The 16,047-nt window shown below is 61.5% G+C and overlaps 1 protein-coding gene across 1 annotated transcript in view; it reads left to right on the forward strand.

The window, feature by feature from the left end:
- Cpne7 (copine VII) overlaps positions 1-10,488 on the forward strand; it is a 10,820-nt gene extending 332 nt beyond the window's left edge. Inside the window, exons 2-16 of the mRNA XM_013507941.1 lie at positions 4-154; positions 1,174-1,356; positions 3,028-3,102; positions 3,208-3,282; positions 3,806-3,889; positions 4,291-4,380; positions 4,458-4,556; positions 4,865-4,951; positions 5,102-5,161; positions 5,511-5,644; positions 6,038-6,092; positions 6,430-6,478; positions 6,592-6,725; positions 9,478-9,714; positions 10,088-10,488. Coding sequence (XP_013363395.1) covers positions 4-154; positions 1,174-1,356; positions 3,028-3,102; positions 3,208-3,282; positions 3,806-3,889; positions 4,291-4,380; positions 4,458-4,556; positions 4,865-4,951; positions 5,102-5,161; positions 5,511-5,644; positions 6,038-6,092; positions 6,430-6,478; positions 6,592-6,725; positions 9,478-9,714; positions 10,088-10,225 — 1,651 coding nt within the window. The 3' untranslated portion in view covers positions 10,226-10,488. The remainder of the gene's footprint in view (positions 1-3; positions 155-1,173; positions 1,357-3,027; positions 3,103-3,207; positions 3,283-3,805; positions 3,890-4,290; positions 4,381-4,457; positions 4,557-4,864; positions 4,952-5,101; positions 5,162-5,510; positions 5,645-6,037; positions 6,093-6,429; positions 6,479-6,591; positions 6,726-9,477; positions 9,715-10,087) is intronic.
- The last annotated feature ends 5,559 nt before the right edge of the window (positions 10,489-16,047 follow it).

Raw genomic sequence — 16,047 nt, forward strand, 5'->3', positions numbered from 1 at the left:
GAGCGCGGGCGCGGGGCGCGGGGCTGCAGGCCCGGCAGTGGCGAGGGTGGAGCTGCGGCTCAGCTGCCGACACCTGCTGGACCGCGACCCGCTGACCAAGTCGGATCCCAGCGTGGCGCTGCTGCAGCCGGCGGCGCAGGGCCGGTGGGCGCAGGTGGGCACAGGGATAGGGAACGACGGCCGGGAGAGGGCTGGGGACGGCGCTGGGACCGGGTCAGGGCTGGGGAGGGGTGAGGTGCCGGGACAGGGATAGAGCCGGGCGGTGGGTGGTGGGGGCTGGGGTCCTGGGAGGCTCGGTGCCCTGGGAGCCAGGCAGCCGGGACTGGAGCTCGCCTGGAGTGAGGGTTGGGGTTGGGCATGGGGTGCAGGCGAGGACTGGTTCTGGGGACTCAGCTGTTCTGCTCCTCCCTGTGGTCCCCGAGTTGCCCAGGGCAGTTGGAGCCCACAGACTCCTCTGGGTTCTGCCCTGGATGCCCTGGGGCCAGGTGGCTATGGTGCCTGCCAGAGTGGGCGTCCCTGCCTGCAGGGCCCCAGACGGTGCCCAGCGCTCACACCATCCAGAGCCGCGGGCAGTGAGCTCAGGAATGGGGGACGCGGTGCAGTCCCTCCACGGGGTGGCCGCTGCAGGGAGCCCAGCCTTGGGGCCAGGGCTTCACCCAGGCTGGGTCCCCTCCCTGCAGCGTGTGGGGCCTGCTGTGGGACAGACAGGGCACCTGAGGGCTGGCCCTGGCTGGGAAGGAGGACAGCGGAGGGGCGCCTGCTCCTAGGAATCTCTGCGCCCCCAGCATCTCGGCCACCAGGGCAGGGGCTCTGACCCCTGCATTGCCTGGGGTGGATGCCCTAGAGCCCCTGCAGACACTTGGATTAGGGTGCAGGAGTCTGTGGGGCCCTGGAGGCCCAGGTAGTAGCTTCAAGAGGGGGGGCAGCACACCCCACCCCTCCTTGCCCCGCTGGGAACGGGGGAGTGGGCTCCACTTCGGGGCTGCACAGCTCAGGACTGAAACCGTATTCCATGCTGCCTCAGTTTCCCTGTCTGTAACGGGCCAAGTAAGTGGCAGGGATGGGAGAGGTGCCAACTGCTGCAGTCATGGTCAGTGGTATGCACCTCTGTTTGTGGGTGCTGAGTCATGGGTTGCCCCTGGGGAGGCTGGGGCTCACAGGCGCTGCCTGCAGGTGGACAGAACCGAGGTGGTGCGGAGAAGCCTGAACCCTGTGTTCTCCAAGGTCTTCACCGTCGACTACTACTTTGAGGAGGTGCAGCGGCTGCGCTTCGAGGTGTATGACACTCACGGGCCCGGTGGCCTGGCTTGCGACGGGGACGACTTCCTGGGGGGCATGGAGTGCACCTTGGGGCAGGTGGGCACCTTGGGCTCCGGGGAAGCGTCTGGCTCCAGCCGGCTCCAGGCTCCCCCTCACAGAGGCCCTAACCTTTGTGTGTTGCTTGCTTGCTTGCTTGGGATGTTTGAGTGTAGCTGGGTTGTCCAGGCTGGCCTTGACCTTGAGATTCTCCCGCCTCTACCTCTCCAGTAGCTGGAATTACAGGCATGAGCCGCTGTGCCTGGCTTTCCTTATTAGGGTTTTAGATACATGTACTTGTGAACTAGGTAATGCATTCATATGTCTCCAAATTCAGGAGACGGGGACAAACGCTGCTGCCCTGTGCAGCCTGTCACTGCGTCCTGGTAAATTCTTTCAGAGATTTTCATCCAAGTAAATATATATTTTTTTCTTTTAAAAGAAAAAATCAGCCAGGCATGATAGTGGACCTCTGTAATCCCAGCCACTCAGGAGGCTGAGGCAGAAGCTTTGCAAGTTCAAGCACACAGTAGGCAATTTAGTGAGACTCTGTCTCAAAATAAAATTTCAAAGAAGGGCTGGTGTTGTAGCTCAGTGCGAAACCCCTGGTTCTGTGCCCAGGACCCCAGCACGCAGACAAACTGCGGAGTGTGTGTGCTTCCCTGCAGGCTGCCCTGCGGCTCCAGCCGCTCCTTTCCAGGTCAGCACTGTTTCTGGGGCCTGGGGCAGCACAGCGCAGAGCCTGGAGAGCCCTGCAGTGCAAAATGCAAACAGCAGAACCCAGCCCAGTCTCCCTGCTTGGCTGTGGAGGGGCTGGGCGTGGGGGCACCTGAGAGTTGGCTTGCTGTCCCCGCCAACCTCCCGTACTGTGACCCCCAGACGCCTTTCCCCTTCATCCAGGAATCTTTCCCATACAGTGTAGCCCGCAGGCCTGGGCTCCATGGGGGCAGACAGCCGTGCACACCTGACTGCGTCCGGCTCCCGTGAGCCGTCCCCCTTGTTCTGTGTTCTGAGTCTCGAGTTTGTGAATCACACCACACATCCTCACCAGTGTCTGCATCCCCTCACCCCTCTCCTGTGTGACTCATCCCCGTCGCGCTGGCCTGGTGCCGTCCGCATTTCACAAAGGGGCTGCGGTGCGCCGCATCGCAGGGAGTTACACATGAGGGAGGTACATGAGGGAGGATGTGCCGGGGATACACATGTGGCACCCACACCTGCACACTAGCCAGGCAGGACACACATGTAGACACACACAGGAACACCTGCAGGAGGACATACATGTGGACACATGGGTCCTGGTGAGCTCCTTGTTCAACAGTGGCATGCCCAGCAAACTTTACCAGGACACTGGTGTCCCCAGCAGGGTGGAGGGTAGTGGCCCCATGGGCAGGGCATCTCCAGCCTGTGCTTACAGACCCCCGGCTACCCTGGGAGCCTCAAGGAGGGAGCAGCGCTGCCCTTCTGTCTCAGCCTTGTGGGGGCAGCGGGAGGTCGGGGCTGGCTACCCCTCCAGGTCTTCACCGAGGCCATGGTGGGAAGTGGAGCTGGACACACTGATGTGGGGCCCATGTGTACACACAGAGCGTGCCAGCACTGCCACCTGCTAGATGGCACAAGAATGTAGCCCTCCCTGCTGACGGGGATTCACAGGGCGGGCGCTAAGGGAGAGTCATGTGCCCAGGCCCAGGCAGACCCAGCCCCATCCCTGCCCGGCCTCCTGTCTTCCAGATCGTGGCTCAGAAGAAGATGACTCGCCCGCTACTGCTGAAGCTGGGCCGGAAGGCTGGCAAGTCCACCATCACTGTGAGCACCCGCTTTGCCACGCTCCTCCTCGGGGCCCCAGGGCCTGGGGAGGAAGTGGGGAGCGGAGCGAGGCCAGGCAGGTCCCAGCAGTGGCCTCTCCGCCAGGTGATCGCCGAGGACATCTCCGGGAACAACGGCTACGTGGAGCTCTCCTTCCAGGCCCGGAACCTGGACGACAAGGTGAGGCCCCCTCAGCCCCTGAGCGCAGCCTGCAGCACACTGCGTGGGGATGCGGAGGATCCCGTGTGGGAGCCCGGGCAGTACAGCAGCCTCTGGGTGAGCAGCTGAGAAGGGATGGTGATCCACCATCATCATTACTGCTGCAGCGAGGAAGCACATCTGCGTCCTGCTCCCAGCAGGGCCTCACACGCTGCCTGGTGATGGAGAAGCCAGCCCAGGTGGCCCTCGGCCCTGTGGGGGCCGCCGAGCAACCAGACCTCAAGTGGGCACTGGACGCCTCATTCGGTGCGGGGGCAGCTGCAGCGTCCCCTGGAGACGTTGGAGCCGACACCTGGGCTGGGGTGTCCCGGGGTAGTAGGGACAGTGAGCCAGACATAAGCAGCAGAGTGGGGGCAGCAGCCAGGTGGCACAGCTGGGGGTAGGGGCCGGAGAGCGTGTGGGGACAGAGGAGGCCTCGGGTTACGCTGAACCAGGGCCAGGAGCCGCCTTGCCCTGCCCTGCCTGGTGACTCTCCTCCCCCCAGGACCTCTTCAGTAAGTCCGACCCCTTCCTGGAGCTGTTCCGGGCCAACGAGGACGGCAGCGAGCAGCTTGTGTACCGCACGGAGGTGCGCTGACCCACAGCTACCTGACCTGCTGGCCCTGTGGCTTCAGGGCGGGTGGGGCCCAGGCTCCGCTGCAGCTGGAATCCTGCAGGGTGGTGGTGCTGTTGCCATGGATATTTTTAGGGCTACCTTTTATTTCCTGCCAGGGTGGTGGATTTCAGTTACAGCAGGGAGACTGTGTTTCATTTTGAGCAGGATTAATTTAAGTAAAAAGCAACTATTTAAGGAGGAAAAGGGTGCAGAGGTCTGGGAATGCGGAAAAGTTAGGAGGGTGCTTCCTGCGGGCGGACGGGCAGGGCGCGGCATTCGGGATCAGCTCCCAGCCCCTCCTGCCTGAACTGAGGCAGGGCACAGCCTCCTGGTCCCTAGGACTTGGGCTTCCCTGAGCCCCCTCCTGGCCCCAGGTGGTGAAGAACAACCTTAGCCCGGTCTGGGAGCCCTTCAAGCTGTCCCTGAGCTCCCTGTGCAGCTGTGAGGAGACCCGACCTCTGAAGGTGGGGACAGCATGGCCTCGGTGGGGTGGGGGTGGGGGACCCTGCAGCTTGGCTGAGCCAAGGCCCCGACCCGCCAGGGCCTGGTCTGGGACCATGATGCCCGAGGGAAGCACGACTTCATCGGCGCCTTCTCCACCACTTTCGAGGAGATGCAGGCAGCCTTCACCCAGGGCCAGGTGAGCTGGGCACTGCATCCCCCTGGGGTCCTGGCGAGCCAGGCATTGGTCCCCCTGGGGTCCTGACTATGGGCAGAGTGGGAGCAGCACCACAGTTACACCAGAAGAGACATGGTGACGACGGCGGTGGTAACCACCACACTTACCATGCCAGACCCGTTGCCCACCAGGGCTCCCTCCAGGCCGCCTTCCCTGGCCCTGGACTGGCCTACAGGGTGCAAGTTTCCCAGCCCTCAGGGCACTGCAGGGCTGGGACCTCTGGAGGGTGCTGACCGCCACTGGGTGGCATCCCTGCCTGCCCACCCTAGGCACAGTGGGACTGTGTGAACCCCAAGTACCAGCAGAAGAAGCGCAGCTACAAGAACTCAGGGGTGGTGGTCCTGGCAGACCTAAAGGTGAGGCCCAGCCCCACAGTGGGCCCCTCAGGCTCCACCAGAGGCCCCGGGCCTCGAGGGGGTGAGAAGCCGAGGGGGAGGGGGAGGCTGGGGGACAGGGAGGCAGGGTGGAGGGCCCTGGGCAGTTCTGCCCACGCCCCTGCCTGGAAGCTCCACAGGGTCCACTCCTTCCTGGACTACATCATGGGCGGCTGCCAGATCCACTGCACTGTGAGTGCCACCGACCCTCGCTATGCGGCCCAGGAGGCCCTGCAGCCCCAGCCAGAGGGAGGGTGGGCAGCCTCTGATGGGGTCCTTGCCCTGGTGCAGCCAGGAAGGGGGCAGAGTGTCAGGAGCCAGCAGGGCCCCGTGGGGCGACACTGTCAGGGCAGAGACAGTGGCAGCAAAAGCCTGAGGGAAAGCAAGAGTGAGTGCTTGCTGCTAGGGACAAGGGGCCGTGGGCACGGGTGGGCCCCAAGTGCCAGCACAGTGGCAGGGGCAGAGCACGGTCCAGGACAGGCATCCTCCCAGGACCGCTGCCAGGCTGCTGGTGGGGTGGCAGCCGCCCTGGTCCCTGCAGGTGGCCATCGACTTCACGGCCTCCAACGGCGACCCCCGGAACAGCTGCTCCCTGCATCACATCGACCCCCACCAGCCCAACGAGTACCTGCGGGCACTGGTGGCGGTGGGTGAGGTTTGCCAGGACTATGACAGGTGATGGTGCCCGCTCGGTGGCAGGGCTGGCAGGGGAGGATGGGTGTGGTGTGGGTACCACGTGCCATGGTGCCCGCTCCCAGGCTGGCAGGCTGAGCGTGGCATTGAGCTCCCCAGCGTACTTACCGAGTGTCATCACAGCCCCCCACCTCGGCCCTGCAAGCCCCCCAGACCCCATGAGGTGCGTGGGCCGGGGAGGGGCCGCCCTGGGCACCAGGCCCGTCCACCAGCTTCACCCTTCCCACTGTGTACAGGCCAGTGTCTTCTGGGCTGGTGCCTCAGTTTCTCCTGTGTGGTATGGCCGTGGGCCTTAGGCCGGGTCTCCTGGCTCTACCCGCCCTCACCTGGGGGAGGCCAGGATTCCCTGAGAGACCAGTGCCACCTCTCTTCCAGTGACAAGAGATTTTCTGCCCTGGGGTTTGGGGCCCGGATCCCTCCCAACTATGAGGTAGGAGAGCCCAGGGCCAGGCCTAGGGGTCCTGGGTCCCTTTCCTGCAGGGACGGGGGTGGGGAGACCCCAGCAGCTGGGGAGATGACCCTTGACCTCCTGGGACGGGACATGGGGGCAAACTCTGTCCCTGCAGAGGGTGCAGAAGGATCCCTGGTGGGAGGGGACCTGCGGGCTAATCCAGGGAAGACCTGGGATGGCTGGACGCAGGCACTGCAGCTGGGCTGTCTGCCACCTCCTTGCCCCCGTGGCTTCCCTGCCTGGAGCTCTTCCCTGGGGTGCGGAGGCTGCTGCGGCCCCAGCAGGCGGTCCCACCGGTCCCTCTGGCCCCACCCAGGTGTCCCACGACTTCGCCATCAACTTCAGCCCCGACGATGAGTGTGAAGGTGGGAGCGGGCAGGGCCCGGGGCGGGGTGTGGGGGGCCTGGCTCACCCCCTGCTCCTGCAGGGATCCAGGGTGTGGTGGAGCCTACCAGAACTGCCTGCCCCGCTCCTGCAGGGATCCAAGGCGTGGTGGAGGCCTACCAGAACTGCCTGCCTCGCGTCCAGCTCTACGGCCCCACCAATGTGGCGCCCATCATCTCCAAGGTGGCCCGCATGGCCGCGGCTGAGGAGCACACCGGGGAGGCCTCCGTACGTGCCTGGGTGGGGTTCGGCTTGACCCGGGCTGGGCAGGCAATGGCCGAGCAGAGGGCCCCAGTCAGGGCACAGCTGCGGGGGTGGGGCAGGCCGGGATGGGGGGCGCTCTGCCGTGGCCACGAAGTCCAGTCCAGGCCGGTCCAGTGCAGTGTGAGTGAGCCCTAGGGCCCTGCGCCTTGGTCTCCTGTCCTGTCCCTGCCCCAGGCTGCAGGAGGGCCCTGGCTGCCGCGCCTCCTGCGAGGCTGTATCGCTGCGCTTTGTTGGTGTGTGTGCTTCATCTGCACCCACAGCCCCACCCTCGGGTCTCTGCACCCGTCCATGGCTGTGTGCACGCCGCCTGCTGCTGTCTCCCAGCCCTTCCTTGTGCGCAAACCACCACTCACACGGTGGCCAGGACGGTGTGGTCACAGCCGGCCCTTCCACCTGCTCCTCTTTGAGTTCAAAACTTTTATTCTTTCTACCTTAACATATTTCAGACCACAGAAAAGCTGTGAAGACAGTGCAGAGACCTCTGATGTGCCCTTTACTGAGGCCACCGGTGGCCCCAGCCTGTCACTTTTGTGTTATAATTGTTTGCACATCTGTGTGACTGTTCTGTTTATATTTTTTAACATTTGATGTGACTATTTTTTTTGTTGTGCTAAAATGCATATGGTTTAAAATTTACAGCCTGCTGTGGTGGGCACACACCTATAACCCCAGTACTGTGAGAGGCTAAGGCTATGGATCACAAATTCAAACCCAGTCTGGGCAACTAACGACTTAGGCAGACCCTGTCTCAAAAAATAAAACAGGGCTGGGATGTCTTGCAGTGCACAGGCCCCGGGTTCAGTCTCCCTCTATATGGGCACACACCTGAAACCCCTGCCACTCAGGAGCCTGAGGCAGGAAGATTGAAAGTTTGAGGCTAGTTTGGTCAATGCATAAGACCCTGTCAGAAATACAAGAGCAAAAAGGGGTGCATCTCAGTGCTTCAGAGCCTTCGCCTTGTGCAAACACCTCCAGTTTCAGAACTTTCTCCTCACTGCACAGGGAAACCCTGTGTATATTTGTTTAGATATTTTAATTTGTGCAACAATATTGTGTTAAAGATTGAGCAGTGCTTTTTTATTTTTTACTTATTTATTTATTTATTTATTTAGTCTTTTTGAGACAGGGTCTTGCTATGCAGTTCAGGCTGGCCTTGAGCTCACTTTGTATCCCAGGCTGGTCTCGAACTTTCAATGATTCTCCTGCCTCAGCCTCCCGAGTGCTGGGATTGCAGGCATGCACCACCACACCTGGCAGCGGTGCTTTTTTAAACCCCAGTACTATACACACGCTGAACCCTTTGAGAGAGAGTGGTGCCCTTGACTTTACACACATTCCGGGATTAAGGACATTGTCTCAGTTACTCTTGTTGTGGCTGCAGCAAAATACCCGAAGTTGTAGGAGTTAAAGGAGGAGGGTTCATTTGGCTCAGCAGGGCAGGCTGAGGCAGCGAGGCAAGCAAGAAGCAGCGACTCACTTTCTGTCCTTTTCCTACCCAAGCCACCTCCCTCAGGGCGGGTAGCACTCACTGCCTTATGCCCAGCGTCGAACCCCTGTCACCTCACACCCCCGGAGTCTGGCCTCCCCTGGAAAGCACTCCCACGACCTCAGGAGGCTGTGGGACGTTGTGACAGCCGGAGCAGACGTTCTCAGATAAGCACGGCTCTGGGTTCAGGACGGGTGTTTATTTTACTTTCGTCACTGGGGATGAGACAAGGGCCTTGTGCATGGCGAGCAGGTGCTCTACTGCCGAACATCCGCCCCCTGGGCCATGCTGGGCCTGGCACCTGCAGCATTCCCAGTCCCTGTTGTAGTCCTTGTTCCTGCCGCATCCCCCAGGTGTCTGCAGCAGGCCCTGGATACACCCACAAATGGCATGTGCTGCTGTGCTCACAGGAGGCAGGGGCGCCGCAGCAGGTCCTCCGCTGCACCCTCGCCAGCACCTACGCCCCCATTCCCTCCGCTGCTCTTCTGCAGTCAGAATCGGGTGGAACCCTCAGTGGAGCCTCGGCCGAGGTGTCCCAGAGTTCTGGGAAGGTACCCCCCAGAGGTCACGCACTTGGCGAGACACAGGCTGGAGGAGGCCACCATCCAGTCCGGGCTGGTAGGCGGAGACGGTGGGCGGCCTGTCTGTCCTTCCTCTCCTGCACTGACACTGCCATTGCTGGTGTCCTGCTGCTGGGCGGGCCCTGACACAGTCCAGCTGCCAGCCAGAGCCCAAGGCGGCTCTGCCATCTTGTCTGTGATTTCTGTTGTCCACGTTTTTAGTAGAGTTTTGGGCTTTTTTGTCGTGTTTAGTTTTTTTTTGAGACAAGGTCTTGCTATGTAGCCTAGGCTGACCTGCAACTCCTGGTGATCCTCCTGCCTTAGCTTCCCAAGTGCTGGGATTGTGGGCAGGCACCACCATGCCTGGCTCCTGGGCTTTTTTGACAATGGAAATGGAGTTTTACTTGAAATCAGTGCCCCTTTGCCTTCTCAAAGGCAGGGATGGGCATCAGGAGAGGCTGCCTCCCACCCTGGCCCTGGGTTCACAGGGGTGAAAGCTGGGTTTCAAGCGTCCAGGGGCAGTGCGGGGCGGCGGCCACATGGGCATCTGCAGCCCAGCTGGAGTTAGTGCTGCATTAGGATGAGGGTGGCTGAACTGCTGCAGACACTGGGGGCGCGGCTGGTGGGCTGGGGCCCAGGGTGCAGGCCCCATGGCCCCCTGTGTCCCCAGCAATACTACATCCTGCTGATCCTGACGGATGGCGTGGTCACCGACATGGCAGACACACGGGAGGCCATCGTGCGGGCGTCCCACCTGCCGATGTCCATCATCATCGTGGGCGTGGGCAACGCGGACTTCACAGACATGCAGGTCCTGGATGGCGACGATGGAGTCCTGCGCTCCCCCCGTGGTGAGCCCGCGCTCCGTGACATCGTGCAGTTTGTGCCCTTCCGAGAGCTCAAGAACGTGAGTCCCCAGCCCCGGTTCTTCCTGTCTCCAGCGGGTCCCGGGCCCAGCCCTCAGCCCTGGGTGTGAGCACCCAGGAGGGACAGGGCCTGCGGGTCAGCGCTCGCCCAGCTCCCCAAAGCCCCTGTGACACCCAGTGAACATGTGTCACGTGGAGGCCACATGGCATGCTGGGCGACCCACTGAGTTTAGAGGGCAGAAGGGCAGTGGGCACCCCTGGGCAGAGGCCTCTTGGTCACCTTGGTTTGCCAGGGGCTCGAGTGGCCCTGGGTCACCCCTGTGGTCCTGGGAGCCAATCTGAGCCCCGGGCTGCGGCCCAGGTGAGGGTGAGGACCTCGAAGGTCCTAAGGGTGATGCTTGCTCCCCCCTCCAGGCGTCTCCTGCGGCACTGGCCAAGTGTGTGCTGGCTGAGGTGCCCCGGCAGGTGGTTGAGTATTATAGCCACAAGGAGCTTCCCCCTCGAAGCCTTGGCACTCAGATGGGGGAGGCTGGTCCCAGCACAGTCCCGTGAGGACCCCAGCTGGCATCCTGCTCCAGGACCCTGGGGTCCCTTCAGCCCCTGAGACCCCCAGAGGCCACCTGTCCCCCGGCCCATGTCCTCTCCGTGTTCCTGCTGGCTGGGTTAGTCCCAGGGCAGGAGATGGGTGAAGACCCCAGTGGCCCCATAGAGCCCCCACCCCGCCACCCCACCTCAGCCTGTTCCTCAGTGTCCGAGTCCCCTGGGCTCCCTCTGTGGATGGGGCTTCTGCGTAATAAAGTGTCCCCCAACCCTCAGGTGTCTGGGCCTTCACTGCCACAGAGGACGGGCACAGGGCGGGGTACCTGGGGCGGGGTGGCATGGACGCATGGGGGCTGGGAGCCACCTGCTTGGCGCCTGTGCCAAGGTCCAGGTCTGCCCAGTGGCAGGAACTGTTGTGTCCAAGGGACCTCGCCTGCACACAGCTCTCTTTGGACCCAAGAGGCTCCAGCTGTCAGAGCCTGTGGGAGTGCGGACCTAACAGACTCCTCTGAACCCTCGCATCTGAGAACGGCACACTGCCCCGACCCTGAGTCCAGGCCCACCCCTCTGTCCATCCATCTAGCCGTCGGGCTATTTTTAGCTCCTGATTCATGTCCTGTTCAGCAGGGATAATAGGCATTGCCATGGTAACCTGGCTGCGATTCTGGAAGGGCTGCTGTGGGTCTATTTGGCAGCCAGGAGGACATCAGAGAAACACACTGTCTGTCCACACCGAGCAGCGGGGCCTGCAGACGGGTGGAGGTCAGCCCAGTTCTGTCCCAGTGCCCACAGGTTCTAACCAAAAAGTGCCTGGTAGTCTGGGCACCACTTGGCGAAGCCAGGACCTGGCGGGTTGAGGTCCAGGGCAGTGGGTGGCAGGGCGCTGGAAGGGGGCAAGGTCTGGTGCCCTGAGCAGCAGAGGGGGCCTGGGGCATGGAGCTCTCTGCGGGTAGGAAGGAGCTGGTCCTGTCACCTGGCCCATGGAGAGCCTGGGCCGGAGGATGCGCCCCTCTCAGACGGTGTGTGGGGCCAGGTCGGGAGACTCAGGGGACGGAACCTTCACTGCTGTGTTCACACCTCCCCTCCAGTGGGGCAAGGGTCTGGGTTCAGCCCCAGGGAGGGGGCCCTGCCAGCTGGCGTGGGGAGCTGTGGACAGGCTCCCCGAGTCCCCTCTCACCAGCACCTGCCCACCCTGGAGCCAGAGCATCGTCCTTCCTCAGAAAGGCTGGTGGTCTCCATGCCAGGATGTGGGTTTCCAGATGAGCAGCTCCGGGCAGTGCCCAGGAGCCCAGGACACCTCCCTCTCGGAGCTGGGTTTGGGGCTGGGATGCGGCACCAGTGCCCCCAGGGATCTGCTGTGAACCCAGTCATCTAGGATGCGGTAACGTGGGGGTCCTGCTCCTGTGCCTGTGCCCTGTGTGCACCTGGCAAGACAGCGAGACACCGGCGAGCGAGACGGCCGGAGCAGCCTTCCCTGGAGCCCGCGGGGCGCATGGGCCACACTCCGGGCTGCTCCAGGGGCCTGCTTCAGAAGAGGACATGGCTGCTCTTGTCCCTTTCATTCAAACCCTCCCCACCCCCTGCCCCTCTCAGGATCAGAGGCTCCCCCCTGCCAAGGAGGGGCGGGCACGGGAGGTAGGCGGGGCTGGGGCAGTGCTTTCTCTGCGCGGTGCAGGAGGAAGCTGCTGTGACTAGGCTCAGGAATCAGTGCGGGGGCGCCGGGATGTCAGACAGCTCAGCGCGGCTGCACAGGGCAGGAACAAAAGCTGTTTCCTGCCACCCCCACCCTGCCCGCCCCCAACAGGTGGCACCAAGACCCCTGGCGCAGGCCCTCCTCGCCACCAGTGGAGACCCACACACGCGTGGTTTCCACATCACTGTGCTGACTCAGTTCTGACCCCGCGCTGCAGGAGGTCGCCTGGCCTGGGATGCACTGCTGGGACCTGAGCTGGCCTCAGCGCCAGGACCTGTGTGGGCACATGTGTGCACATGTGCCTGTTGCATGTGTGTGCACATGTACGTGTGTGTGCAGCCATGTGTGTACACAGAGGGGCCTCTGTCTGTCCTGCTCTACGGAAACCACCTCACAGTGTGGTTCCTCCCCAGTGTGGCTGCTGCATAGGTTTTACTCCCACAGGTTTGGAGGGGCGCAGAGGCCAGGCAGGTCGGGGTGCCCCAGGTACCCCAAGGGGCTGCGGGCCATTGCCTTCAGTGTGGCAGAGTCTGGGGTGTTGCCCAGCAGTGTGGGCACCTGGGCAGCCGCAGGCCCCCAAGCCCGCTTCCTGGCCAGCAGATGAGTGCGGGCACAGAGCAGCTCTGGGGGCTCCAGCCTGAGAGGGGCACCTGGTGTGGGTGCCGTGTGGGTGAGCTGAGCACTGTGTCTCAGCTGGTGAGGGGACCATGGCGCTGCCCCACCCACCGTCTCTGTGGCCACCGGATGCTGCCTGGGCTCCCAACTCACCGTCACCCCAAGACTGACCCTGGGGTCCCCAGGAGGCCACACACAGGTTCAGCCCGCGGCTGAGGAGCTCGGCTTGAGCATCTGGGTCTGACGTTCCTGCCTCAAGGGACGCCATCCTGGGCATCGCCGCACCCACCATCCCTCCAGAAGGCCCCAGAGTGCTGACTGGTGGCTGCTGGCCCAGGTGGCCCAGGTGGCCTGGCCTGGAGGCAGCATCGTCTGAGGAGCGTGCGTGTTGCACAAGGCTGAGGCGAGGACACTTTGTTCTTGGCATGGCGCCTGGCACAACATTGGCATCACAACTGTCAGAGGGCGGCCGGTGGGGATGGGGAGGGATTTCCCCACCCACCCTGTGTTGAGCAGAGGGCCACTGCACTGCCATCTTTGCACAGCCTCGGGGCTCAGTGTGAGCACGGCCTTGGCCTGGCCCCGCTGCCCCTTGGAAGCTGTGACCTTGCCTTCCGGGGCAGCAACGCATGCAGTGTTGTCTGGGCTGTGCACTGAACTTTTTGTAGTCTCCATGAGGCCATGTGTGCAGTGTGCCCATTACATGTGTGCATGTACGTGTGTGCATGTGTGTGTGAATGTGTGTGTGCATGTGTGTGTGCATGTGTGTGTGCATGTGTGTGTGCATGGTGTGCACATGAGAGGCATTTCTCCGAATCCACCAGAAGCAGGAGGCAGCCACAGGGACAGGAAGAGGTGGGAAATACTCAAAGAGACACACAGACAATGGACACACAGACAGGCGGACACAGGTGAATGGACACAGGATAGATGGACGCACAGATGTGTGGACACACGGATGGGTGGAGACACCAATGGGTAGCTACGGGGAAGAGTGGACACAGAGATGGGTGGACCCGAGGAAGGGTGGACACAGGAATGGGTAGACATGCAGGTGGCTGGACCCGTGGACGCATGGGCACAGGGATGGGTGGACACGGGGACAGATGGACGCTCAGATGGGTGGACACCATCACGAATGGAAGGTGCTGACTCTCAGGGTACAGGGAAGAAACCCAGGGGCCCCGCTGTGTCCGGGAAATGTGCACACAGGTGTTGGGCTCAACTGGGGCTGCACACGCGTGCGTGGTTCAGAGTTGCACTCCTCAGCCCAGGGACAGGAAGTTCCTCTCCCCTCTACCTGCAGCCCGGCCCAGTGCTGGCCACCCCGTCCCTGTCCCTCCTCCTTGGGCATCAGGGTGCTGCTCCAGTGGAGCCTTCGGGCTCTTCCTAGCCCTGCCAGCCCGTCCAGCTTGGCATTGGGTGCCAACCCTCAGCAGGGCTGTTTGGCTAGCTGCAGGCAGGGGTGGCCCACAGGTGCCCACCCCCCACCCCGGGCACCTTCTTCCTGTGGGCTGTGGCCAGGGATGGCACAGGACAGTGAGTATTGGTGTCAGGGCTGTGTCTCAGCCTCCTGGGGCCATGGCTGTTTACCTTGGGGGACAATGGGGTGCAGCTACCAGCTCAGGGACCTGGGCTCATGCTGGATTCTCAACTCCTTGTCACCATGTGCCTCAGTCTCCTGTCTGTTCAATGGGTAGTACTGACCTATAGGGTCAGCTGCCCTGCACCATCTCATGGCTCCTCCAGGCCAAGCCATGGCCTGGATCCTGAGGTGACACTGTCACAGGCCCTGTGTGGCAGAGAGCAGAGCCCCGTCCCAGCAATAGGCGAGGCCAGTACTGGCTCCTCAAAGCCCTGGTGGGGTCTGAGGCCAAGGAGGGATAGGTGTCATGGATGCCCGTGGACTGACGGTGGAGAGTTCTTAATGAAAATGGGGCACCTTTGCCCTAAAGCAGACTAAGCCTTAGGTCGAGCTGCACCTGAAGCTGTCTACATGGCTGAAAGCAGAATGGCAGACTTGCTGCCAATGCCTCAGAGTCTCTTGGGTGGCAGCCAGCGGGCAGGCGCAGGGTGTGGGCAGGGCCGGGAGGGGCCGTGGCCTTGCCTCCATTCGTGCCCGGCAGTGCCCACCTCACTCCCTGCTCTCCCTGAGTGTGGGGGCCAGCCGTGCTGCAGGTGAGGACCCTCTGACACCTGCGTGAGGTAATGGCTGCCTACTCAGCCCAGCCTTTCTGGGGTGGACCTGCACCCTCTGCGCCTGGCCCGGGGCTGGGGACGCCAGAGGAGGGGCTTTGGGGCTGCAGCCCCATGGGCGCAAGTTCTGAGGAAAGGGGGTCCTGGGTCCATTCCCTTCACAGAAGTCCCAGTGTAGGGGTTGGGAGGCGCAGCTGCAGCAGGTTGGGGCTCGGGGCCTGCAATCAGCCTAGGGTTCTGCTTGACTCAGAAGGAAACTGTGAGTTGGCGAGAGCAGCTCTGCTAGAAACCCCGTCACCAGGAGCACCAGTGCCGACCGCTGACACCGCCAGTGCCACTGCCAGCCGTGAGCGCCGGTGCCGGCCGGTGCTGGCACCGCGGGTCCACTCTGCGGGTGCTGGTCTCTGCTGCCGCTCTTGTTAGCAGCTGGCATTTAGGGCTCTTCGGTGCTAACTGCCAAGCGTTCACTGCTTTTTCTTTTTTAAAAAAATTTTAAATTTAAAATCTAAAATTTTTATTTTTTATTGGTACCTTTTAGATGCACATAGTGATCACATTCCCCATCCGGATTTGTACCTGTCCATGACACAGCCTGCGGCTTCTTATCTCCCCTCCCTCTTCTCCCTTCAGCCCCTCTTCCCTCCTATTTGCAAAAGCTTTGTTTCTGACTCTTCCTTCTTTTCTTATTTTTCCTTGTCCCTTCCTGCCTTTCCCCCTCCCCTCTCCTAGTTCCCCTTCTCATTTGAACGTGCTCTTTCTGTTTCCCAAGTTCTATACATTTTGGCCCTCATTTACACTTTTGGTTTCTCACACCAGAGAAACAGTGTGGTATCTAAACATGTGTGTCTGCTTTATTTCACTTAAGAGTATGGTCTCAAGGTTCACCAGTTTACCTAGTAACGTCTTGAACTTATCTTTCTTTGTGGCAGAGTAGTACTCTATTACATTAAAAAAGCCCAGGGCTGGGGATTTAGCTCAGCGGCACAGCACCTGCCTGGCAAGTGCAAGGTCGTGAGTTCAATTCCCAGTACCGGAAGAAAAACAAAAAAACAAATATATTAAAAAGGCCCCACATCTTCTTTATCTATTTACCACTTGATGGGCATGTGGGCTGTTTTCAGGATTTGGCAATTACAAACCGTGGCCCTGTGAACATAGGTGTGCATATATCACTGTGGTACAATGCTTTTAATTCTTTTGAAATGATATGAAGGAGTGGAATAGCTGGGTCAAATGGGACCTCTAGTCCTAGTTTTGTGAGGAATCTTCACACTGATTTCCACAGTGGTTACACCAGTCTACACTCCCACCAAAAGTGGAGAAGGGTTCC

Source organism: Chinchilla lanigera, unplaced genomic scaffold (assembly GCF_000276665.1).
Source record: "Chinchilla lanigera isolate Chin_1 unplaced genomic scaffold, ChiLan1.0 scaffold00140, whole genome shotgun sequence".
Taxonomy (NCBI): domain Eukaryota; kingdom Metazoa; phylum Chordata; class Mammalia; order Rodentia; family Chinchillidae; genus Chinchilla; species Chinchilla lanigera.